Consider the following 26,221-nt stretch of genomic DNA (forward strand, 5'->3'; position numbering starts at 1 on the left):
TAAATAGAAAAAATGCACAGAGAAAAATCGATTCCTGTCACTTCTCAATGTACCTCATTTACCCTGCCTGAGGATAATTAGCAACAATGGAAAAGTTAGAAGCCTCCAACTTACAGCTAGGTTGGGAAGGCACAAAATATGGTATCCTATCATGTCACCTTTGTAGAGATGTTAAACCTGGGTTGGAAGGGATGGTGTCTGTTGCAAGCTCATTCTTGTGAGCTGGGATAGATAGATTATCCTTTTCCCCATCTCAGCATATGTGTCTGTAAACAGCTTTCTATGCAAGTTAGTTGAAAAAACTGGAAGTGGTGCTCAGGAAAGAAGTGTTCCTGGGACCTGGATTTGTAGAAGGCATTTGATGTTGTCCCATGTGACATCCTGGTCTCCAAATTGACAAGACATGGATTTGAAAGATGGACCTGCTGGCCCATGCTTTTTGAGAAACACTGGAGAGCTGGCTGTGGTTGGATTGGCAAAGATTATAAAGATTATAAAGTCTTTGGGTTAGTCCTAATCTATAAAATTTTCAGATTTTGCATATTGAATGTTTTCTGCCCACAGAGCAGGGGGGATTGAACTAGATCATCTCTAAGGTCCCTTCCAAATCATTCTGTAATTCTATATATAGTTAAGTTAAAATGTTTAAAGAAAACCCTCACCTATCATTGCTCTATTTTCCTGAGACAAATACAACAGAAACAGATAACATAGAGGAAGAAAAAACCTCTTCTATTTTAACATCATTTTAGAGAAATAAAGCTAATCACCCTGACTTGGCAGGGAAGCACTCTCTGAACATAGTTTGCAAGTGTGTTTGTCTCTCAATGCAAATTATTACTAATTGCCTGTTATGTGATGTGCTGAAATTAGCCCTTTTTTTCCTCATCATAGCTAGAGACATCTTTGCCTCCCCCTTCTTAAGGAGGTCAGGGCTTTGGCCTCCTCTGGAATCCCAAATGAGGTTTGTCAGTCAAGCGTAGCAAAATCTAATCTCATCCAGAGAAAAAGAAGAAAACAGACCAGAAAATGATCTAATTTTCCGATTTCATGGCCAAGGTTACCCTGGGAAGTGCTGAAAGTGGCATTTACAGCCTGTAACTAAGGTGGCATGCCAAACTAAGCACTAATAACAGAGCAGCCGTGTGGAAAGATATCACTTTAACAATTTTACAGTTGCTAAGTGTGAAAATAGTAGTGTGGGCAAGCTCCTGGAATATGTGGCAGTTGGTTCAAAGGGCTGGGATTGATGCTGAGGGAAGAAACACACTTGGCCCCTGTAACTCTTAAACACCAATGAGGTTGGCTCCTGCTTTTGCTGTTCAAACAAGGCTGAACAGCTTCATTAAAGAGGCTTTTCCTTTTTTTTTTTTTTCTTTTTTTCTTTTTCTTTTTTTTTTTTCAGAGAATAAAAAAATTAGGAACACCACATAAAAGGGGATTGGTGGCTTGTGGTAGTACCAGTGCTATCAGTGTGATCTCATGCTGTCCACATCTAAAAAAAAATGATTAGGTGGCTGCACGTAAAAAATGATGCATTTTTGCTTGCTGTAAGTGCAATTCCACTTCTGCTTCAGATCTGCATTGCTTCTCATGCATGTGTCCACACTCCTCTCCCTTGACTTATGCCTGTGCACAGCTTTACTCACTAAAAATACCCCCCAATGCATAGATGTCTCTGAGCTGGGGACTAAGTGATGATGTGTATCAGGAATATGTTGAAGGAGCAGATTGAAAGTGTATGCTCACATTTCTGTTCTTATCTCTGGGCTGATTTGTGCTATAAGTAGTAGATGCCTTAGAAGAACAATCTGCTGGATGAGTTTGTACATCAGAGATGGCTGGAGGAGTTTTTGCTGGGTCTGGGGGAGCTTTGCAGAGCTGAGGAAACACCACTGGGTGCAGTGTTGTCTACATCATGAGCATGTGTTCCTGTCTCCTGTGGCTTCAGGGTATGCCTGAATTTTGGCAAAGGCACTCAGGTCAAGCTGCAACAGTGCTGTGGTTTGATGGGCTACAAGACACTGGGCAAGAAATTGCCATTGATGTTAGGTATGTGCTCAGAAGTGATGATTGCAGTAGTCCTTTCTATGAACATTGGAAACTTCTTAAAAAGATGCCTCTTCCTAGCTGATGCAGTATCAGCATCTTTGCAGCTGGGACTATTTGAGCTCCTGATCAGCTGGCATTAGTCAGGCTTGGCAAATTACCCTGGTTGCTCTTGGACTGGGGGTGGGAATTTTGAATTTATCAATTTCACTGCATATGAAGAGAGTTTGTCCAAGCCTGTGTGAAGTGCAGCTAGGGGACTCATCAGGGCCAGTGCCATTTTTGTGAAGATCTTGTAATGCTTTTTTTTTTCCTCTCTGTATTTACATCACTGTAAGTCTTGTAGATGTTATGTGTGTCTTTGTCTCCCAACTGGTTTAAACTCTTGCCTTTTAAAAATGAAGATTACTCTGTGATAGCACTAGAGAGGCAAAGTGTGTTGGTGGTTGGCTGGGTTGCAGTAAGCTATTTCTGCACCAATTTCTCCTCTCCCTTCCTGCTGATGTGAGCATCTCATGTTTCCAGAACCAGAAGTCCAAATCAGCTTATATTTAACACTCTAGAGTTAACTCTCTAGAGAGAGAGGGACTGCAGCCTGGGATACTTAGGCAGAGTTAATAAGCTCTTGTCTTTCAAGGACAACCCAAGAAGATGTCTCAGGAGCCCATGTCCTGGGCTGCATTGTGCCATGGGCTGAGTGAAGCAGGCAATGAGCATTTGGGGAGGTGAAACCCTCACTCAGTGGGTGGGAGTGAACAGATGCTTCAGCACAAGCTGCTGCTCAGCCTGGCAACTCAGAGCTGGCTGACTTAGCTTAAACAATGAGTTAATATTTCTCTTGGTTTGAAGGAAAAAAAAAATGAACAAACTTTGAAAGCATCAGAGGAGTGAGGAGCAGGGAGAACTTAGTGTTCATGTAGTCCTTGTCAGCCATAAGCATTCAGTCATATATTCCTGCCCCTTAACTCAGTTTAACAACTTTTCTGTATCACCTGTCCAAAATAATCTGAGAGCTGGTTTAACCTTACTTGGAAGCAAAATGTATTTGCAATGAGGGTGTATTGTAGTTGTAATCTATGGCAATTGTGGATTTAGATTTTCAGATCCTCCGTATTTATCTTCTCAAAAAGTTGTTTAGAGCTGACCCAGTCTAAAGATCCCAGGAGGGCTGTTGTTCCAATGCATTTGGCTTCAGAATTTGTCTGCATGGGTACTTAAACCACATCTGGCAGGTACTGCAAGCTTCTTTCTGATGCCCAGAATGCACAATCTGTACTTACCTTCAGAGCTCTGTTTTACAACACATTTTTAAAACTTTAACTCTTAAATCATGTGCTTTACTACACCAACCACATTGCTTGCAGCCAGAGATATTTGGACTCTGCCTGTCTACTTCCTAAATCAGCAGGTGTGACCTCAAACACTGAAAGTGACACATGGGAGCTATTTCTGCATTATTAATAATAGAGAGCAAGAATTGCTTACTTTCCTATCTGACCTTTTAGGCTCAGGGAGGAGAGCTGGGGATGGGTATCACCATACTCAGTGATTCAGTCTGTCAGATGCCTGAGTCTGAGATGTCACTGCTGGTATCTCTGTGGGTGGCAGAGGCAGATGTTAAAGGCTAATGTGTGTTAACCTTTGTTTTTCTATCTCTATCCACCTTCCAAACCCTAAGGGAGGGTGAAATAGAAGAGGGAGCAAATGACTGGAGCAGGAAGAGTCTCAAGGGGCAGCCTTGGAAGAAGTCAGAGTGCATTGGGTTCAGTCCTTGCCTGTCCTGGAGAAGGGTAAGGGGAAACAATGGTATTTCTTCAAGACATAATTTCTCTTGTTGGTTTTCTGATAGAGGCTTTGAAAGAAGGAAGGAGCCCAGGCTGCCTGCTTCCTTCTCCAATGAAGAAGCAGCAGAGCCCCTTCTAAGTCTCTGGTCTTTGTTTTATAGCCAGGCAAGTTAGCTCCTTCAGGTTGTCTCCTCTTCTGAACAGGTGGCTAATCCACTAAATAATGAGCCTCACTTTTTTTTTAAAAAACCTTCAAATTATGAAGCATTAGCTCCTAAACCACCTAGGGAAACAGCATCTGGTGTGTCTATTAAGCCATATGCATTCAAATTCAATATAGCAACAGAAAAAGACAGAGTGAGCATTAATTAAGAAGTCCACTGATAATAAGAACTGACTTCTCTGTGGAAATGATCTGTACTTGAAAAAACGTTTGATTTAGAGGGGAAGATGAAAAAGGAGGAAAAAAGGAGACCTAGTGGGCAAAAGCTGAAGTTTGATTATTCTAAAAATAAGGATATTGTAAGGGGCAGATTGTAATCTGTTTCCAGGCAAATAATAGAATGGATTCTTTTGTGCATCACTGCCCTTTAGTTCAAGACCTGTTACTCATATATTATTATTCTCTCCTAAAGATTTTGTCTGCAGAGCATCTATTTTCCCACATCAGCAAGAGCACTGTGTTCTCTTTTCCTTTAAATTACTCAAATGAATGCAGTGACCAGGTAAAAAAAAACTGCTTTAAAACCCACCAAAACAGCACATAAAAAAAAAACCCGTGAAGACCCCAACCCATTTGATTTGTGGATAGATGTGTATGTATATGAAGCTATCAGATTATAAGTTTGAGAGAGAACATTTGAATAATGTTTTGTAATTAGGCAAGGAAATAACTATGGTTTGAGTTGAATGGGCCTTTAAAAGTCATCTAGTCTACACGCCCACTTCCTCCCCATGCAGGGAGCAGGGTCATCTTCAAGTAGATGATGTTTCTCAGAGCCCTGTCCACATCAACCTTTAATGCTTCTGGGGATGGGGTATCTACTGCCTCTCTGAATGTGTTTTGGTGTTTCACCACCCTCATTAGACCTTATATCTGGTCTAAATCTACCCTCTTCCAGTTTAAAACCATCAAGCCATATCCTATCACAACAGGCTCTACTAAAAAGTTTGTCCCTTTCCATTTCAATCCACAGAAGTGAATAGAGTAGGAAGTTTAAAAAGGGTTTTGTCTTTGCTTCCAGGGGTAGGCTTGGATATGGTACAATGTGAAAGTACTTTTCCTGCATGGTAGAGAAGTACACTCCTAGCAGTGTGCCCGAGTCACCAGGGATAAATCACTACATGATTTGCCCCTGTCTGGAAGGCTTACCTATTAATCAGGTAAGTGGATTTGCCTTGAAAACATCCAGCAAATTCAACTGCTGATGGTTTTAAACTCCACAAAGCAAAACTGTGCATCTGAGGACTTTCTTGCTGCTTCTCCTCACCTAGAAGCAAGGTTGAAAGTCATTACAAAAGGGCAGGAATGCATTTGACATCTCTGACACAAACAGATGCAAATCTTAATCTTGGAGGAGGGAGAGCCTTCAGGTAATGGGATTTGGGAAATTTCTCTCTTTTTGAAGACCTTGTTAGCTGATGGCCATGCCACCTAGTAACAGGCCAATAACAAGACTTTTGATGGCTGTCAGTCAACAAGGGAAGTGAATGAAGTGAGATGATGGTGATAAATTGCTTGCCATGTTGGCTGCAGAAAAGGTTAGGACAGGGAAATTGTCTGCCTGAAGCAATGTGGAGCAGGTGTTTCTGCACCTTCACTCAGTAATGGGAAGTGCTTTATATTAAACTTAATCTGTACATGTATGTGAGAGTAAGTGCTGCAAGGTATTTTGGGGTAGTAAAAAGCAGGAACAATACCACAAAAACCCCCAACAATACAAAAGACGTAGTATGCAGAATATGTTAATTTCTCTGGCAAGGTCAGTACAGCTCCAGGGAGCAGCACTATTCTCTGGCACCAGCAAGTTTCTGGCTCTGCATTTCTTTTTCTCCTTGAATTTTTTCCCCTCCATTTTTTCTATGCAAAGTTCTTTGTGCCCCCTCCAGCAAGTGCCCCACACCTTTCCATCCTAACTGATTCCACCTTACTATGGATTTTTTGTTTTCTGCAGTTGCTCCTTATCTTTGAGACAATACCAAAGCTGACTTTTGCCAAGGCCACATCAAGGGAAGGTATCCTGAGCAGTTTGGCTCAGGGGAAAACATTTAGGAAAGGGTATGTCTGTCAGAGGATGTGAAGTGCTCATAGGGGAGCAAATCTCAGCAGGGATGGTTCTGAAAAATGGTGCAGTTGATAAGGGAGATAGATTCAGACCTTTCCAAAGGGTACTCTTCTTAGGCTGGAGTTGAAGGATCAGCTAAGTTTTTCTTGACCAAATCTCTTTTATTGATTCCCTGCCTTCATTGCTGGACTGCTGCAGATTCTTAGGCCCCCGATTCCTGAAATGTAGCAGGTGGGGTCTTTGATCTACATCAAAGGTTATTGTTGATTCACTTTTGAGCAGAGTTATTCCTGGATCAAACAAAATTGTAGTGCAGGTCCTAAACCAGCAAATCTTTCAAGCTTTCATGCCAACTCCTTAGAAACAGCTGCTCAGCTGTGTGCATTCCTGTGTAACTATGCAAGTCCAGGTAATTCAGTTTCCTAACTGAATCCTCACTGGTTGTTTTGATTTTTTTAGAGCGAGATTTCCTAGAGAAGTAAACTAAAGTTAGGTTTCTAAACCTGTATGCAGGCATGCAAGTGAAATACATGGAATAAAACCTCTATTGCATTGAAGCTAATGGTGAGCCCTCAGTTATTCCTGGTTTTCTGGGATGGCTTATTAAGTCTCTAGGATTGTCTGGGCACTGATATTTTTATAGCACAAGGCAAAAACCCCATTTATTTCTTGATTAATTAAAAGTTTTCAAAGCAGTCAGTGGTACTGGGAGTGATCTAGACTTGGGTTGCCAAATCATTTAAAATTGGCCTTTTAAATGCATTTAGTTGTTTTATGACTGGAAATGCAGAACTTCTGAAGACTCAATTCTGGCTTACGAAGTTTTCACCCAACATCTTTTTGTCACACTAAAGGCATGTTTGAGAAGGGTGTTAATAGTTGGTGAGTTGGTGCCTTCTTGTTTTTAGAGGCCAAATGTTGCCATTTTCCCTCTAAGAGAGAGTGAGCTCTGGTAGCAGCTCAGAAACGTGCCCTGTCTGAATGCAAATTTCCCGAGAAATTTGTTGGACTTGGTTATGGCAAAAAATAAATGCCTGCTTAAGCAGTCTCCTTTATTAAATTTGATTTTGTAGCATGGAATGAAAAATGTCTGTCTTCATAAAGGGTACACTTTATGAATCAGTTTTCTGTGATGGTGTTTGATGGAGGCTTTATGCAGAGTGTAGGCTGGGGAATTTAAGCTCGGGCATGGATGCAGCTGTGAAATTTCTTGTGAGCAGCAGCAATTTCCTAATGCCTGTCTTTTATAAAATCATTGCAGCAACATTTATTTGCCTTCATACTTTAGCAGCAAATACTTGCATAGAAAGGAGATGACATAAAGAATTCTCCTCTTGAGGTTATTCCTCAGAAATATTAATTTCTTGTAAAGCTCGAGGTAAAAGGGCCAGAAGGAGGACCTGGGAAACTACAGACCTGTCAGCCTGACCTCAGTGCCTGGTTAGGTTATGGAGGAGCTCATCCTGGGGGCAATCACACAGCACCTGCAGGATGGGCAAGGGATCAGACCCACCCAGCACGGGGTTAGGAAGGGCAGGTCCTGTCTGACCAACCTGACCTCCTTTTATCTGCAGGGGACCTGCCTGGTGGATGAGAGGAAGGCTGTGAATGGAGTCTACCTGGACTTCAGCAAAGCCTTTGACACCATCTCCCACAGCATTCTCCTGGAAAAGCTGTCAGCCCAGGGCTCAGACAGGAGCACCCTGTGCTGGGTTAGGAACTGCTGGAGGGCCCCAGGGAGTGGTGCTGAGCGGAGCTGCCTCAAAATGGCGGCTGCTCACCAGTGGTGTACCCCAGGGATCAGTGCTGGGCCCAGTTCTGTTTTATATCTTTATTGATGATGTAGATGAGGGCACTGAGTCCACCATTCGCACATTTGCAGACAACACTAAGCTGGGGGGGAGTGTGGATCAGCAGAGGGACCTGGACAGACTGGAGAGTTGGGCTGATTCCAACGGGATGAGGTTCAACACGGCCAAGTGCCGGGTCCTGCACTTTGGCCACAACAACTCCATGGGGAGCTCCAGGCTGGGCACAGAGTGGCAGAAAGGGACCTGGGAGTCTGGATTGACAGGAAGCTGAACAGGAGCCAGCAGTGTGCCCAGGTGGCCAAGAAGGCCAATGGCATCCTGGGCTGTATCAGGAGCAGCGTGGCCAGCTGGTCCAGGGAAGGGATTCTGCCCCTGTACTCAGTGCTGGTGAGGCCACAGCTTGAGTCCTGTGTCCAGTTCTGGGCCCCTCAGTTCAGGAAGGAGATTGAGGTCCTGGAGAGGGTCCAGAGAAAAGCAAGGAGGCTGTGAAGGGATCCAGCACAAGTCCTGTGAGGAAGGGCTGAGGGAGCTGGGGGTGTTGAGGCTGGAGAAGAGGAGGCTCAGGGGAGACCTCATCACTCTCTACAACTCCCTGAAAGGAGGTTGGAACCAGGGGGGGTTGGTCTCTTTTCCCAGGCAACTCTCAGCAAGACAAGAGGGTATGGTCTCAAGTTGTGCCAGGGGAGCTTTAGGTTGGATATTAGAAAGAATTTCTTTACAGAGAGGGTGATCAGACATTGGAATGGGCTGCCCAGGGAAGTAATGGATTCTCCACCCCTGGAGATATTTAAAAAGAGCCTGGATGTGGCACTCAGTGCCATGGGCTGGGAACTGCAGCGGTAGTGGATCAAGGGTTGGACTTGATGATCTCTGAGGTCCCTTCCAACCCAGCAGATTGTATGGTTCTATGAAATACTGGGTAGGGTAAAAACAGAAGGAGGAGACCAGAAGAGAGTCTTGTTATCCAAATACCTGTGCAGCAGGGGGCTGAGCTGAAGGCAGCCTGGAATCATAATCACACAGACATGAAAAACATAGTTAAATACCCAGTGTCCCGACAACAAAACCAAAAGGGTTCTGTATGCTTATGCCTAGTGAAGACTCTCACTTGCCAGCAGCTCCTCATTTTTCTCAGTAATTCTGGGTGCCAGAAGGCTGGATTGGGCTTTCAGGGCTCAGCCACGGGTAACTGCAGGCACAGAACCCTGTTCTGCTGTTAGTGTTACATGTCCCTTGAGATGTGCCTTGTGGATAATCAGTTGATATAGCAACACAATCAAACAGTCAAGGTTTTTAAGATCCTTCAGTCTCTGAATTACCAATTGCAGTGAATTTACTATTTTTTTAGAGCAGGTGTTGTTATAATTTGAGAAGACCTAACTAGAGCAACAGCATGAAATCTTCCAGTGCGTGTAGACCAGCACAATTTCCCATGCTTATGGATGAAAAGAGAGGAACTGTTTGTATTTTCCCCAATACACTTTACCAATGTCTAACATATTGCTGCAGGTCTTCCAGCAGAATAACAAAGAAAACCATAGTTTTCCGCCATGGTCTCATTGACTCTGAAGAGTTCTGGCTTGATATTAACAAGTAAGCAATGTTTGCTTCTGCCTTATGCTACAGAGATAAAATAAGATTACCAGGAAGAGAAGGTTTCGTAAATGAGTTACTGCATTGTTTTTTGGGTTTGGTTTTTTTTTTTTTTTCTTTCTGAAAGCAACCGCAACCAAATGCTGCCCATGGAAAGGAACAAGTGGAGAAGTCACTGAAGGAGGAGGTGATTGGCTATATATTTATTGCATTTGTAAGAGTACATTATTGCTGATTCAATGAAATAAGAAAATCATTTAGGCTTGCCTGAACGAGCATTACTTTATCTAATAATCTTTTCTAAATTGGTCTTAATGTACTTCTATAAATACATTATTTCCAAACCCCAGGTTGTATGGGCAGCATCAGTTCTACTTTGCTGTGGCACTGAAGTGAGCCCACCCTTTTATTCTGTGATGGAAAGGATTTTTTTTTTTTTTCTTCCTCCTTTCTAAAAGAGGAGTTACGACATTGGTTGGAAGAATGATGGACCATGTGTGGCTGGCTGGGATGGGGTATTTAGTGGTGGGGTGCTCATTTGTCTGTAGGTGGATTGCTGAGTGCAAGCTTGTATATGTAGGGCTTATTTTGGAGACCCTTTGGCAGCTTTCACATTTCCTTCAGGACAAGATGACTTGGCATCCTTGTGCTCACAGAGTCTGGAGTAAGTTTCTTTTCCAGGGGCAAGGGCAGCCTAAATGCTTTGCCATTTATGCACTGATAAAACTCTGTGGCTTGAGACTCTTCAGCTTGCTTCCAGGCTCAATTTTGGGGTTTTTAGAAGATAACCTCCAAAAGGCTGATTAGATAAGGAAAAAGAAGGATGAAGTTGCAGTGCTTCGTATAACCTCAAGCAAACGACCTGCTGTGGTGGTGATTGAGGTGCAGGAAAGGGAAGAGCCACAGTCAGGCCCTGAAAGCATCCACATGGACTTTGCTCTGAGGAGCTGGGATCAGTGGATCTGGGATCTCCTTGTGCCAGTAGGCAAGCAAAAGAAGGTGGATTTGAGCACAGGCTGATAGCTTATGCCTTGCTAGACCATGCACCTTCTTGTTTCCACTGGAAATTAAGCTGGGACTGTTCCTGAAACACATTAAGTGGTTGTAATTGTGTTGCTGTAAGCTGAAATGATACATGTAAAGGTCTTCATCCATGGATCATGAAAAAGCTAAGGGCTGGGAAGCAATAAACCATGGATTAATGTAAGAAAAAAACAATCCAACAACCTTTGTCAGTTTTGCCCTTGATAAGCAGTTTATTTATCTTAGAACTGGAAGAATTCCCTGCAGTTTGTGTAGGGAATTTTTAGGTTACACGAGACTAATATTTGGTTATCTGAGACAAGTGACGAGTGCTGAAGCATGACAGTAATTGGGAAGGCAAATTACAGTGACAAGCTGAATCTGAATATATTATAGGTGTTAAAATGTCTGTGGGGTTGGGGATGAGGTGAGATGTTGCAAGGGATGCAAGGTAAGGTCTCTCAGGGGCAAAGTAGTGTGTAGGGAGCTACTAGTGGTAGCTATTACATTACAGAAGAACAGGGTTAAGAAACCTGACAACAGACCCCATCTGATCTGTGCAAGGCAGTATGAGAAGTTTGATGTATAACCTTCTGCAGAAGCAAAAACATCATCGTTTATAACCTTTTAAGCAGCAGTCTCATTGAAGGGAAAAAACAGCAATCTGGTTATTTATTTATTTGACATACTTAAAAAAAATAATTATAGCTAGTTTGTAAGTTTGCTCATCTTCAGAATGACTTACAGCTCTCTTAGTAAGCCACACGTAAGTTTCACAGACCGTGGCAGTATATTTTGGTTATTTTAAGAGTTATTGCAGAAATCCAGAAACCAGCAGATAATATACATAGCTTGAAAATTATAAGCAAAGAGATATGAAAGCCATTTCTTTCCTTGCTGTTGTAAAAGGGAAGATTAGTGAAAATGTCATAGCTTAAAATTCATGAAGTAATGTTTCCCTAATCAGGCCTCAGACATAATTGCCAGAATGCATTGTATTTGTGGTCTTCTATTATATAGGAAAAAAAAAAACCTGTCTAAAGGCGTGTTGAACCAGGTGTTATAAATCTATGCAGAAACCCTTATACATAATGTTCTGCATTATAAGGCTTATGTCCTAATTGTGTTAGTTCTGTCATTAGCTACTGTAAAATAGCTCAGCCAGGTAAATACTTCACATAACATCCTCTGCAGGAGGAGCCAGCACAGGCACAGTGCTGCTTGCTGCCTGCTTACCATGTCCTGAGGTGTGGGCCATGTGGGGCTGTGTTCTTTGGCTGTAGAGCAATTAGGAGGTAAAAATTTGCTTTGCTTCAAAAGAGATCTTGGTGGTGCCTGGCAAGTAATTTGCTCCTTCCAGGTGCAAGTGTTGACATATGGGTGGACATCTGTATTGCTTCTGGTTTTTTTTGGGATATCTGTGCTAGAAAATGCCAGGTTCAGGAATAGTGTGGGATAGAATTTGCATAAGCTTGCCCTATATGTATAAATATAAAAAGATAGATATAGATATAGATATAGATGATATAGATACAGGAGCCCTGCTTCTCATCTGGAAGTTTCTGCCCCTTTAGGTCTGGACACTAATTAGGTTGCTGCAGTGGAGCAGGTGAGGGAGAGATCACCCCAGCTGCTCTGCCAGGAGATCTGGAGGGGCAGTGACTTCTGACTTGGGGAGTATTTGGGGCAAATGAACTCTTCTTCTGTTAGGTACAGGAAAGGAAATTAGTGCCTCAGCTTTTCCTGGGGTTGGGACCTTCTTTGTGCTTGCTTGTTCTGCAGAGTAAGCAGGCTGGAAAATAGCTCTGCTTAATGCTGAAGATATGTGAGCAGAGAGGGGAGGATGCTCCCTGGTAAAGGGAGATCATGAGTTAAGTAAAAAATGGGGGACATAAAGCAGAAAAAAGTGCAAAACCCAGTGGGACAACACCGGACACCTCCCCAGTTAGTGACCTTGTAATGGGAACCCCATGGGCCCAGTAAGTGTGCCAAAAGTTTGGCATGCTATTTTAAGGTTATATTACCTCTTTTTTTTATCCAGCTCTGATAAAATTCATGTTTTCTGGTTTGATATTGATAGCTGTGCAGGATATTAGTACTTTTCTGATTGCAGTGCTGTGGCATTAGGAGACTTTGATGCATCCTTGTTGCTGCTGGTTGCAGCCTGCACTTAAACCTGTATGCATATTATCAAGGATTATTAATTTGTTTTGGATAGAAAACTAAAATTAGTGTCCCTTGGCTTTTTCCTCACTGAATACATTTTTTAAAATATGTAAGAATCAGAATTTTTTTGTTATTATACTTGGGTCCTTCTCATTCACATGATCATTTGTCATTAGGCACAGTGGGCTGGAGGTTAATTGTAATTGCACGATCACCTGAATTATTGTATTATTTGAAGCAGAGTTTCTCTGCTCTGTCAGATCCAACAGTATATTATTTGAAAGTCTTAGTGTCAGGTTGCTCTTTAAATCTGCCAGGGAACTGAGGAAGAAGTGGTTTAAGCCTTCAATTTAGTGCTCTCTTCTTGTTCTCTGCTTCAGGCCACTTTACTAGCGATAGAAGAATGTGAGCAGAATTAAAATAGAGAATTCTTAAATAAAATAAAATCAAAAGTAGCAGCTGAGAAGGTGGAACCCTTCATCTTGGTAACTTAATACCATGTATCTTTGTTGACAACTGTATATGTAAATCACTAATTATTCTAAACCATTCAGATTCCCTCCAGGAAATCCAGGTTTCAACATGAAAGGCTGGCTGTAAAGAATGAAAGCCTTGTGCCAATTCCCCACAGGTTTTATTAAGCTGCAGAGAAAATCCAAGGTTGTTATGCATCATGAATAACAGTGATAGAGGGGTCAGCAATTTATCCACATCAGTGGAGATTACTTGGTTTGAGGCCATAATTGAAAGCACTTTACTGCTTCAGTAATACATATTTTCTACCACAGTGGAGTAGCAAGGGAAGGAGGACACGACTGGCTTTGCTTGGCAGATGTCTCGTTTCATCACTTTCTAAGAATCATAGGATGGTTTGGGTTGGAAGGGACCTTAAAGATCACCTAGTTTCAAGACCTCTTCATGGGCAGGGACACCTCCCACCAGACCAGGTTGCTCAAAGTCTTACCCAGCCTGGCCTTGAACACTTCCAGGGTTTTGGGGCATCCAGAACTTGCCTGGGCAACTTGTGCCAGTGTCTCACCACCCTCATAGCAAAGAATTTCTTCCTAATCTCTACACTCTTCCAGTTTAAAGTTATTGCCCCTTGTCCTTTTACTACATGATCTTGTAAAAAGTACCCCCTAGCTTCCTTGGGGGGGGAAGGACAGCTTGCTTGCTTTTTTTTTTTTTTTTTTTTTTTTTCCCCTCTCTCCTTTTAAAAAAGACCAGCCAAAAATCTTCCTGCGGATTAATGTGCAGTGTTCTTGATGCCTTCTCCAGTGCTGGCTGTTTGTCTTCTTTCTCCTTTGCCTTTAATTTGTATTATTCTTGTCCACCTTTCTTGATAGAACTATTGATTAAAGGATGCAAACTGCCTCAGATCCCACATACCAAGGTGCTCTTTTTCTCAAGTTGCTTGGTATGTGAAGAGCAACTTTTTTTCTTTCCTTACTTCTTTTTTCTTGTTTTTTTTTTTTTTTCTTTGCCCTCCCATCCTGCTAAATGGACATCTTGTCAAATCCTGTTTGCACAGACTGACAGCTATAGAGGTCTTCGAGAAAAAGCCAGATCCCTGCACATATTCCCTAACAGAATCAAAATGTCAAGGCACAAATGAAATATATCAGTGTGCTTCTCTGTCAGATGCTGCTAATATCACCTGGATAAATTGACAGAGGAATACCTGCAGCAAGTTAGCCTATTTTTATTAGCACTTGCTTCACATGTTTATGTTTGGTTATCAATGTAGAGACTACTGGGGAGAAAACTTTGTCATTTCCTGGCAGAATGAAATATTCCCTTTATTCGTGCCAGAAGATGATAAGGGCAGTGAAGTCGCTTTCAAATAGCACAGAAAGTAGTAAAGAAAGAAAAAATAATTTCACAGTGTGTTGTTAAATTAGCGATTCCTTAAGAGTTTCTGGAGTTCCTGGCAGAATTAATATGCACTCTGCAGCCTTGGGCAGCCTTGGTGTATATAATTTACTGATCTAACCACAAAATGCAGAGATGTGGAGAGGTCCTCAATAGCAAGGGAATACTGGAATTATCTGTCTAGTAATCAGTTCAGCAGCCTTGTTCACAAATAATCAAGAAACATTTAGTTTTGGATTACAGCCCTTTGTTCTTTAAAGACAAAAGTAACAGAAACACTGGCTGGGAAATGATGTGTTCAAGTAGCAGAGGAAAAATAGGCAGGAAGTGATATACATTTGGCCAGGGAGAAGAAAGTATAGAATAAAAGTGCAATAAAATTCCCTTGTATTGAAGGGGAATATTTTGTAGCAGCTTTCTGCAGATTTAATGCATCTACACAAGTAACGTAGCAACACGTTTAATTGCAACTACTTATTTTTAAATTTTGCTGGGTGACAACAGAATTTATGTGCAGAATAATGAACCTTGGGTCCTCACTTGCACAACTGTAAAAAAAAAAAAATTGTGAATGGTATTTGGTGCTCCAGTGCAAGAACCCAAAGGGAGATGTTCCCCAAAAGACACATCCACATTTCCTTCTGTAAGGAACCACCTGCCTGCTGCAGAATTAGCTGGCATCACCTGTATCTTAAGTTTGCAGAAAAAAAGCTCTTTTCCAGAGTTATTTTATATATGCATAAACTCATTTAACATACTTAGTGCAGGCAAAAATGCATAAATCTTTCCTGTCTTTTTTTGTTCAGAAGAATTGTAAAAGATCCATCTCCATCGCCCTCTGATGGAATTTGAATGGATGTGTCCAGAGTCACATATGTTCAGCCATAAATTACACAGGAATAATTTTAAAATAAATTGTCTGCAGCCACTTCTACCTCATTTACCTCCTGAGGCAGATTGTCATAAAGATATAAACAAACAACGTGGGGTTTGAAATGACCCTTTTGTGTAGGTGTTAGCATCACTGTAGGTTGGTGGGATGCTGGCTGTTTTTGGACCAAAATGATCTGGGGAGGAGAGGCTGATTTTGTACCACATAGAAATCTTATCCATACAAAGAAAGCTGCACAAGGTAGACCTAACCAGAAGGAAATATTTTAAGCAGTTTTATTTCTTTACTGCCTGCATATGTACAATCTGCTAGCACAGGCTAAAACCTTGAAACTCTTGGTAAACACACGACATAAATCATCAAACTAAAACCTCCCAAACATCATCTTTTTTAACCACAATGGGATGCAATTGTCCAAGCCACAGCATAATTAGAGAAGCTTTCTCTTTTTGCAGGCTGAGCTCCAGATCCCTATGGCAGACTAAACCAGAAGACTTAAACCCTATTATTGGAGCATTGTGCCAGCAAACACGTGGCTTTGAAGAAGCCTGTTTTCCACAAGGTTTTCCTGGCTGGTATTTGCATTAAAGTCCATAATACATCTACACGGATGGACATGGGGGAGTTTTGCCTGCTTCATTTTCCAGTTTGATCCTGTCCCCCTGTTGCCATTAGGGATGCTGCTTCTTATTGCTATTCAGTCAACATTTCTGTCCAACTCAAGGGAGTTCTGCAGCTTGTCCATCAAGCCTCCCCTCTCTTAGCATGCAGTGCAGCTTGAATGTTTAAATTACCATTCGTGTAACAAGGGGTAACCTGGGGAATGTATTTTTGTGTGCAGAAATGTCCAAAACAGACACTTGCACCTCTTGGATTATGCACAGAGCCAGGTAACTCAAGTAATTTTTACAAGAGTGCAGAAACAAATGCCTCTCTGTCACCTTTTGTATCTTAAATCATTTTTTTTTTCGTTAGGTGCAGCATTTTAAGTCATTGCTTCCTCTGTTGAAGGGTGTAAAATGATTTCAGCTTGTCTTCATTTAAAAAAAAAAAAAAGAGACAGTAATTTAAGCATAATTTAAGGTCCTGTACTTCAGAGAACAAAGAAACGATCAACAGACAGAATTCTATAGATAGAGAAATTGATTGATGTAGATATTTTATAGCCATAACAGGCAGAGAGGCTGTAGCAACAGGGTGTGGGTGCCTTTTTAATTGTAATGGGGCTCAGTCAGTAAGACCAACCTGGATCTGTCCCTTGTGAGCAGAGAGCAAGAAGAATCACGGGTGCCACCTGGCCTGAGAGCTGAAGGATCTTTCTACACACTTGCATGAGCATGCAGCTGTTGGTCACAGAAATTTGGGGTTCGCTAGGAAATGACACTTCATCCAAAGCAGGAATTTCTCTGGAAAGGTACTGGTTTCTCCCAGGGCTTTCTGGGACAGGAGAATTTGGAAAAAAACACCACAAAAGCAAAGTTTGCCCAGCTAGGTCTGCTGTGGATGCAGTTGATGGGAACACACCCATAGAGTGCTGACTGCTTTTGAAAAAAATCTGTTTCCCCTAAGAGAACTTATTTCCCATATCTTGCTTTCCTCCTGCAAAAAGAAACCCAATGAGGCCATGAGTTTGCATATATGCCAGGATAAATCTCTTTCCTAGCTCCTCCATCATGCTGCTGAGAGTTTAGGCTTGAGTCAGGTTTTGGCTGATTGCTTCAAAATCTGATTGATTGCTTCAAAATCTTCAGAGCAAAGTCAAAATATGCAGAAATATAGCCCATTAAGAGCTTAATGTAATCACAAGCATTTTCAAATGCATTGTATTCTAGGTATTTTTATGGCTTGCAAATGTAGCTGGCTTGGGAATTTGATTAATTTTTCAGAGTGATGCCATGTGATGAAGTTTTATGTCATTTAGAAGAAACATTAATGTCATTAGTGGCAATTAATTCTTAGCTTTCTAGCAACTAAGGCCAGGTCATAAATTGCCATGTGGCAATTTAGTGGGTGAGTAGTAGAAAAAAGTTGTATTTCAAAGGGGGGGAACTAAAAGTACCAATCTATTTATATTCTAGTTTTCATGGTTCTTTTGGTATTCAGAGCTAGACCTGATTTAAATGCAGAATGGAGGTAATTCAGCCTGGGTTAGCATGAGGTTGGATAGAACAGCATCAAAAGTCACAATGTTTTGTTAGGACAAACAAAAGCTTAAAAGAGTATTTACCACTTGAGATGGATGAATCAGCTTATATCTAAGGTAAGGGCTGAGTCTTTTTTTCAAGGTGGAAAGTCCTCAGATGCCTCACTTATTCAGCAAGCTCCAGAAACCAACTTAAAATAATATTTAACAGCTCTTGGGCTGAAGTGTTGGATGTTAGAGTTGCCAAAAGGTGCTGGCAAGGCTGTTGGTTTCAACAAACCAGCAGCTTTGAATTACAGTGTTTCATTAGGGGGTGTTTATTTAGTTCCCTTTAAATCCCCAAGGTGTGCTGCAGGAAGCAGCATAGCACTATTGCACATAGAAAGACCAACCCTAAAGGAGATATAATCATTTTAACACACTTTGCTGTAGCTTTATAGCTTTGGCAGAAATTTTGGTGTCGGTCTGCAGCTGAAGGAGAGCTGTTAGGGTGGGCAGGATTACCTCTTGGGACCTTTGCTTGTAAATTCTGAAGGAGTGTGCTCAATGATGGGTTGCTGTAGCTCTTGAAATGCTTGAGAGCATTGAGAACATCTGTTTATATTGGTTTAGAGACACGAAAACAGTTTGCTTGTGGTTTTGGGGTTTTTTTTTTTGTGGGTGTTCTTCTAAGTAAAAGTGTGTCAGGAGCACAAGATGAGTCTTAGAGCTGCTCAGTAGTTTAATTTATTCTATGTTATAAAGACTGTACCACACTAAACCCTTTTTGAGGTTTTGGATGCATCTAAGAAGTAGCAGCCTGCTCTTCCCAATGAAAAACATTCAAGGAATGGCAGCTCCAGAGAGCAGAAAAGGGGTTGGTTTATTTGTACCTTCTTTTCCCTCCAATCCTTCACCTCTCAAGGCATATTCCCTGTCCTGGAGTGATGTGCTAATGAAGATCAGAGTTGATGAGGTACAGTGCTACTCTCCTTCTGCTGAACACACACAGTACATCCTGCTGCTATTTAACTGAGTACTGGCTTGGTATGGATTATGGGTCTGTCTACACTGGGGCTCCTTCCAAAAGCTCTGGGAACTTAAGCTCTGTATCCCTGCCTGAAGAAGTTTGATGCTTGAAAAGGAAAATGGGACTAAAGGATGGGAAAGAGAGTCAAAAGCAGTTTACAGCCTGAGGAGGAAACCTCATTTTCAGTCAGATAACTCTGTTTAGTCTAGACATCCTTACCCTCATTAATTTTTGTTAGATTTTGTCTGTTAGCTTTATTTATAGATTAGTGACACTGCCTTATGAGTTATGCTTGTGGTTTCCAATTTCAAGTAAGCATCCTAGTAGGTACTAGATGGACCTGAAACACCCATGCAGCTACAGCTGCTTCTGCAACACCAACACAAGTGTGGTTTTGTGCTTCCATCCAGACTGGTCCCCAGGCTGCTACTTGCAAGGGGCTGAGGGTGGTGCTGGGGGGACCCTCTGTGCCCCTGAAACCATCTCCTGCAGGGCTCTGGACTTGGCACACTGTACTCACTGTGGTTACTCTTGTATTTATTTTCTGTCTTCCTTTTTTTTTTTTTTTTTTTTTTTGCATATCCCATCTCCTGTCCCTAAATTCTTCCTTTCCAGCTAACGCAGGAGTATTTCACTTAAATGGCAACATGCTGCTCTGCTGGCTGTTTATTAGGACTCATGCTGGAATTTTCAGTATAATTTAATGCTCTTGAATGTTTCTTCTTAAACCTTTTGGGATAGAGAAGGGACTTACCTGACCCATGGGGGCCTGCAGATTATACACAAATTTGGTCCAGTACAGTTTTATTTCACATCACTCATTAAAAACTTGCATTATCTGTGTTGTACATCTGTTAGCTCCATGGTTATTCATGAAAACCAAACATTCCCTTTGAGCTGAGCAGCATCTCACACCATCATTAACAAGCTGCACCTCGTTGAAAATCTGTCAAGGAAAACTGACTTATTTTGTATTTGCTGCTTTGCACAAAGTAGGCAAGCACAGCAAACTCTTGTGGTGTAATGATTTTCTGTCTGCCTTGATGGGATATAATGAGATAAATTCAAGTCCTTTTTGAAGGCTAATTACATCAAGTACACACTAGACGTGGGCTGCTCTTGTTATGTTGTGAATTTTTGTGCTTTTGTTTCCTTGTCTCTATTGTCTGTGTGTACAAGTGAGTTTGATTTGACTTTGAAATACAAATTGAAGGCTAGAGAAGAGCTGTTTTGTGGTCCTCTCTCCCAGAAGGCTCTCCAGAGATTGTATAATATGTCCTTGCTTTAGGTAGAGCAGCATTTGAAGGTGGCTGTGAAATGAAAAAAAACAGCTCTGTGCTGGAAACCAAGAAATGTGCTATAAAGCATGAGGGCAGCTCATGGCAAGTCTGGTACCAGCCACCAAGAATAAATTTTGCCCTAGGTTTGCTCACCTGCCCTGGTGTATGGACACAAATCAGATGAACACAGCCTAGGTATGGAGCACTGGTTGAATGATGAGCAATTTTGGAAATTAGATTTTTAAGAGCTGTAAATCCCTCCAGTCCTGGTAGTTGTTCTCTGCCTCTCTTGTAGGAAGAAAAGGGAGCTGGGGAAGGTGTGGGAGGGTTCCTGTTTTGCAGAGGTCAGCAGGGATGCTGGAGATGAGCATCCCAAGAGCAGAATGAAGAGGCTGCAGGTAAATGTTGGAGACCTGACAGCCTGTGGTGGGCTTGGGAACTGTGTCAGGGTTACATGGTGCTTGTTGTGACAGCTTTGTGGTCCAGGCAAGACTGGAGGTAGGGTCTGGGGGAGGTCTATTGGATGCTCCTGAATCAGGCACCTTTTGATGCATGAGTGATCTTCTTTGTTGCTGGCTCTAGGAGTTAGGGGTTGATGCACAAATGTCTCACCTTTGGTGAAGAAACCAGTGGCATAAAAGGAAAAATGTCAAGAGAGGTTCTCTGGTACCACAGAAAGCAGAGCCAACTTTAGATGCAGTTGTCCCACTTGGTCCATCATAAGAAAAGGGATCACTAGTCAAAACCTGTACTTTATCCATGGGTGAAGATGAATTCTGTCATCGCTGTCTGAATTTTAGCACATGACCTTCATGCTGTGATTGCCTGGAATATTCCTGGTGGGATAATAGTCATGTTTTTGCTGTAAGTTCATTTCCTTTGCGAGCTAATTATATCTGGGAAAGTTTGAATGCAGATGGAAAAGCTCTGGGATTTCCAGGTAACTTCTGTAAGTCTGGTAGCAGACCTGTGCATTGTTGATACCATACTGGGCAGAATTATTTTATTTATTATTTCTGGAGGGAAAAAAACAGCAGTGCTTCGGAGCTGCTTTAACAGGTCACCATGTCTCTTCTTTTTGAGACAAACAGTTGCTAACAGTAGGTTTGTAGTTCTAAATATAACAGTATGATTACAGGGCCAGCTTTTTTTTTTAACTAAAGCCAGGGTGTATCTGTGCAAACCTGTGACTTAGCACATGCAGAGGAAGTGCAGAGTGCTTTTTTTTAGGTGAAAGAGTACTTGTTTCAGGAGGCTGGGAACAAGATATTACTGTTTCACTTCAACTAGTTCTTAAAAAAAAAAAAATTAAGATTCCTAAGCTACCCTTAGTCACATATTATATTTGTGAGAACAAAAAGAGCTCTCTGTGTTGGGTTTGTATGACCAACTGGTCAAAGCTGAGCCCATCAGCAACAGTGGTAGCACTTCTGTGATAACCTAATTAAAAGGGTAAAAGGAAAAAAAAAAATGGTACAAATACAACCAGAGAGAGGCAAAAAATTGGTGCAAATACGACCAGAGAGAGGCCTGAGAATATGTGGAGCTACAACTCTGCAGACACTCAGGTCAGTGAGGAAAAAGGGAGAGGAGAATTCCCTTCAGCTCCTGGTGAAGACCATGGTGGAGGAGATGTCCCCCTGCAGCCTGTGACAGATCCTACTTTGGAGCAGTTAGATGGCAGAGGTAGTTTCTGACTGTGGGAAGCAAACTCCTGGAAGGACCTTGTGGCCTTATGGAAAAAGAAGCCCAGGCTGGAAAAAGTTTGCTGGTAGTGACACTAGGGAGGGACCCATGCTGGATCCCAAAAGATGCACCCTGTGGAAGGAACCCAGGCTGGAGCAGGTCATGGGAAGTGTCACTTGGACTCTCTCCCATGGGAGGGACCTCATGCTGAAGCAGGGAAGGAGTGTGAGGAGTCATTCCCTCTGAGAAGGAAGGAAAATGTGGGATGCAGTGACCACAACCCCCATTCCTGTCCCCTTGCACCATTGGAAGGAAGGAGTTAGAGAACTCGGGAGCAAAGTGATGTGTGCTTGGTAAGGGTGGGGCAAGGTATTCTAAGGTTTGGGGTTTTATTTCTCCTGCTCTGATTTGACTGGTAAGAAATGAAACCATTTTCTCCAAGTCAAGTCTGTTTTGCCCATGATGGTAACTGGTGAGTGAACCCTCCCTCTACTTACCTCAACTTAGAAGCCTCTTGATAAATTTTCTCTCCTTTTTCCAGCTGAGGAGGGTAGTGATGGAGTGGCTTTGGTGGGCACCTGGAGTCCAGCCAAGGTCAACCCACTACACTCTATTGTGCATGTATATCAGAGCTGGAAGGAATATCTTCATGGTGAGCATGCTTGGTTCAGGCTATATCCTGAGAAGCCTGTCTTACATGGAACACTTTAAAATTCATCACAGGTTTGCAGATAAAAAGGCCCTGGGGAAGCAACCTTATCACAATGCCTTAAAGCTGTCAGTTCTGAGATCTCCTCCACACCATGTTGCTATTTGTTTACTGAGACATTGATTTCTGGGTGTAGAACATCTCAAATGAAAACCATGAGATGTATTTTACCTGTTTTTCTAAGACTGACTGGAAAAAAAAACCCAACAAACCAACAACCTCAAACACAATGTTTTTCAAAGCAGTGCCCAAAAGAGGTTGCCTCTAACACATTCAACAATGGAAATAAATCCCCAGCAAAGGCACATGCAAGGGGAAAAACATGATCAACAGCTTCTCATTCTGTTTTTGTGCAGGTATTTTAAGTATGCGCTGTCTGTTAGTAGCTTGGACTGTTTTAAAATATGCAAACCAAATAGCTCACTTTTTGTGAGTCTTATTTTCTTTGCTTTCTAGCTGAAGATATGGTTTTGGGGTGGTTTTTTTTTTTCTTTTAAGAATATGTGAAGAGACTGATTTTATGATGGGAGAGCTTAGCCTGTGGTTCTTCTTTTCACAGTATGCAGACCTGGGTTCTTCAAAGCTTCACCACACAGCCCATCCTGCAGCAAATGTCCCCCTCACAGCTACACGCTTGATGAAGCATCCACATCTTGCCTGTGTGAAGAACACTATTTTAGGAAGGAATCAGACCCACCTACAATGGCCTGTACAAGTAAGCATGGTCTTAGAGGGTTGGTTTTAATCCTTTCAAGCTATTCCTGTGCTGTGACTAGACCTGATGATCCTAATTGATGTGCTTTTACAGGCTCTGAGATGGAGTCTGAACTACTCTTGACACACTTGTAATGTCACTGGTTTTGTCCACCATACTCCCAGTCACATGAGAAAAGAGTTTTTGAAGCTTTTTGCTTTAAAAACTGTTACTACAACCAGAAAGCATTTTTGTAACAAATGGATGCTCCATTTCTCACTCTCTGCTCTTGGGTAGACTCAACCAGCAGTATGGATTCAGGCTGTGTCTGGGTGCTGGTGTGGGGCGCACAGGCAGAGAAAAACAGTGGGTAGCACTGTGGGCATTAATAGAGTCTACATGGTCCTACTTAGCTCATTTTCAGTAAACAGAGGGAGAGCCTGACCTTCCCAAGCTGCCTGGAGATAGTTGTTCTTCAGGGTAGCCTCAAAAATCTGCAGTGGACACTGCTGCTCCAAAGCTATGGAAAAAACATGGAGAAGGAGGGTAGTATAACAAGCAAATTGGGGCATTTGGAATCCAGTGGAATCACTGATTTTGCCCTTCTGCCATCTACAGTCTGTCCTGTCAGCTGTACCTTGGAAGTTTCTCATTTATGTTTCAGATACATAGGGCCACAATTTGCCTGCCTCCAGCTAGTCACAGAATCACAGAATGTTTAGGTTGGAAGAGACCTCCAAGATCATCCAGTCCAACCTTTGACCAACACCATAATCCAACTACTAAACCATGTCCCTAAGGACCAGGTCCAAATGCCTTTTAAATACCTCCAGGGATGGTGACTCCACCACTGTCCTGGGCCATTCCAATGCCTGACAACCGTCTCAGTGAAAAAATGTTTCCTAACATCCAGCCTAAACCTCCCCTGGCACAGCTTCCATCCATTCCCTCAGCCCTGTCACAGTCACTAAGGAGCAGAGGCTGTTTCCCTCCTTGCTCCAACCTCCCTTGAGGCAGCTGAAGAGAGCCATAAGGTCTCCTCATCACACTGCAGGTAGCACAGCCCACAGGTTTTTGCTGAGCTGGGTCTGTCATGCTCCAAATGTAATTTTTGTGGTGCAAAAGTAGTTGAGAAGGATTGAAGAGGAGCTGAACTGCTACAGGTAGAGCTTCCAGGAAACATAAGTGATGGAGGAAAAAGTTGGTTTATGAGTCCCTGCATGTTCAGAGCCACTGGGCAACAGTACAGAGGTGACTTCCATACTATTTCCTTACACTGTGTGACCATGGTAGTAGCTTTTTGTGCCATCATCCCAGTGAATACAGACATCCTTCCTTGTTTCCCAAGTTTGCACTTCAAAAAGGGAGAAAAATCTGGTCCTGCTGGAGAGAGACACTGTTGCAAAGGAAGTTGCCTTTGGAATGTCTCTGCTTACCCACGGGAGGCACTTGGAGCAGAATCAGGGCCCTTGAAACTCCTTGTTTGCTTTTCAGCAGCCAAAGGAATATGAATCACATGGAATTTAGAAGGTGTGCTGCAGGAGAGCCTTAGGCAGCAGGGTGCTGGTGCTGTAGGATCAAAGTGGTCTGGTTGTGGGGGAACAGACAGTGTGACTCATGTAAGTGCTGCTCAGTTTATTAAATAGATATCTTGGTGTCTTTTGGAGTAGTAGCCAAGGTGGGTTACAGCATGAAAAGCTTTGATAACCAGGACTTTTTGCCTGACTTAAAAATTTTGCACCTTGGCCTGACTTAAAAACCAGGTGAATGAGAGATGAGGAGATCCAGTGTGGTATTGGGAAATGGGATGTGAGAGCTATGGAAATACGCATAAAAAGACCTTTTCTCTGCAGGCAAAACCAAAGGCAAGGACTGATCTAGTTATGTCAGACTGTATGTGTCCATAGTGCCTCCTGCCCATCATCAGTGGTGTTCCTCTCTGTCCCTCCTCAGGATGGAGGGGTTTGCATCCATTCTGTTCTGCTGGTGAATTAGCACAGGCAAGGAGCTGCCATCCCCAAGGAAGAGGGCTGTGACCTGAGCATGGGATGAGATTTTTCAGAGAGGTGTAGGCAAGCTTCGTGACCAGCTCATGTTAGAAAGAAATAAATTAGAATGCCTGTCTCCCTCAGGTTTCTGGTGCAATTTGAATCCCATAGGCGAAGGCTGTAATTTCTGATTCTGCAAATACCATGAAAATGTTTGTTTGGGGGTTTTAGTGTCTGAGTGGTTTTATTTCAGTTTGGGATTGGTTTTGCTTTTTTTCTTTCTGCTTTGAAAGCTTACTATAAGCTGGCATGGTGCCTGAAGCTATATTAGGATATGGCTTGGCAGTGTACTGTGCTTCTGGGGCAGGTGAGAGGTTTCATGCTGACCAAGGCATTAAACTGTTCAGCTTCTGTTGCAAATAGTGGTGCAGCATTTGAGGATGCTTCCTCACCCCCCTGGCATTCACACATGGAACCCCAAAACTGGATTATCTGAGCCTTCCCCATATGCTTCAGTTACTCTCATTGCCTTGTGCATCCTTTCTTGAGGTTTTGTCCTCATACAGCTGTATTTGTACTGAAGGGTGACAAGGATGGGCCCATGATGTGCTGTTCCTTCTCAGTTGCCAGAGTAGTAAATTTTGGCAGAGACAGTAAAGAGGAGGTAGTGACACTAATGTTTGAAATGAGTCCACTTGGATCTGGAAGGGAGCATCTCACTGTGGAGAAAAGCAGGGACGTACTGGAAGAAAGATACTGCAAGTTTTTTGTTTTAGTTTGTTTGTTTTTTTATTATTATTTACTACTGCAGGATTCCCTCAAACTGAAATTTAGTTAATTTTAGAGAATACGCCAATGTTCATTTTCAGCTCTGCACCTGCTAACTCTCCTTGACAATCAATATAGCTATAAAATCACATTTTTTTAATTTAGAGAGAATGCTTTTCAATCTCAAGCTGCATGAGGATCTCCATCACTAAAGAAAAATAAGTGCTACACCACTGTCAACTGCTCACATAAGTATGGGGGGAGGGATAAATACATTTTTACTTAATTTTTCCAGTTCCTTAAGCATGTTTTATAAGTGTGATTGGTAATTTTGGAATTAATAGTGCTGTGATGCAGTCTGAAATAATTATTACTCCCAGACAAAAAAAATGTTTGATCCTTATGGGCATTTGAGAATTCTCTTACTATTGTTATGTATCTTCCAGGAAGCAATTGGTCTTTATTTCTT

At 42.2% G+C, this 26,221-nt stretch overlaps 1 protein-coding gene across 28 annotated transcripts in view; it reads left to right on the top strand.

Annotated features, from left to right (window-relative positions):
* EPHA5 (EPH receptor A5) overlaps window positions 1-26,221 on the top strand; it is a 167,772-nt gene that overhangs the window by 60,187 nt on the left and 81,364 nt on the right. For 20 of the 28 annotated variants that reach the window (XM_071742763.1, XM_071742764.1, XM_071742751.1 and 17 more), the window contains one exon: window positions 22,862-23,017. The exons of the other annotated variants lie outside the window; for them this stretch is intronic. In XM_071742763.1, the coding sequence (XP_071598864.1) occupies window positions 22,862-23,017 (156 nt within the window). The remainder of the gene's footprint in view (window positions 1-22,861; window positions 23,018-26,221) is intronic. 28 annotated transcript variants of the gene reach the window in all.

This window comes from Heliangelus exortis, chromosome 4 (genome assembly GCF_036169615.1).
Source record: "Heliangelus exortis chromosome 4, bHelExo1.hap1, whole genome shotgun sequence".
NCBI classification, from domain to species: domain Eukaryota; kingdom Metazoa; phylum Chordata; class Aves; order Apodiformes; family Trochilidae; genus Heliangelus; species Heliangelus exortis.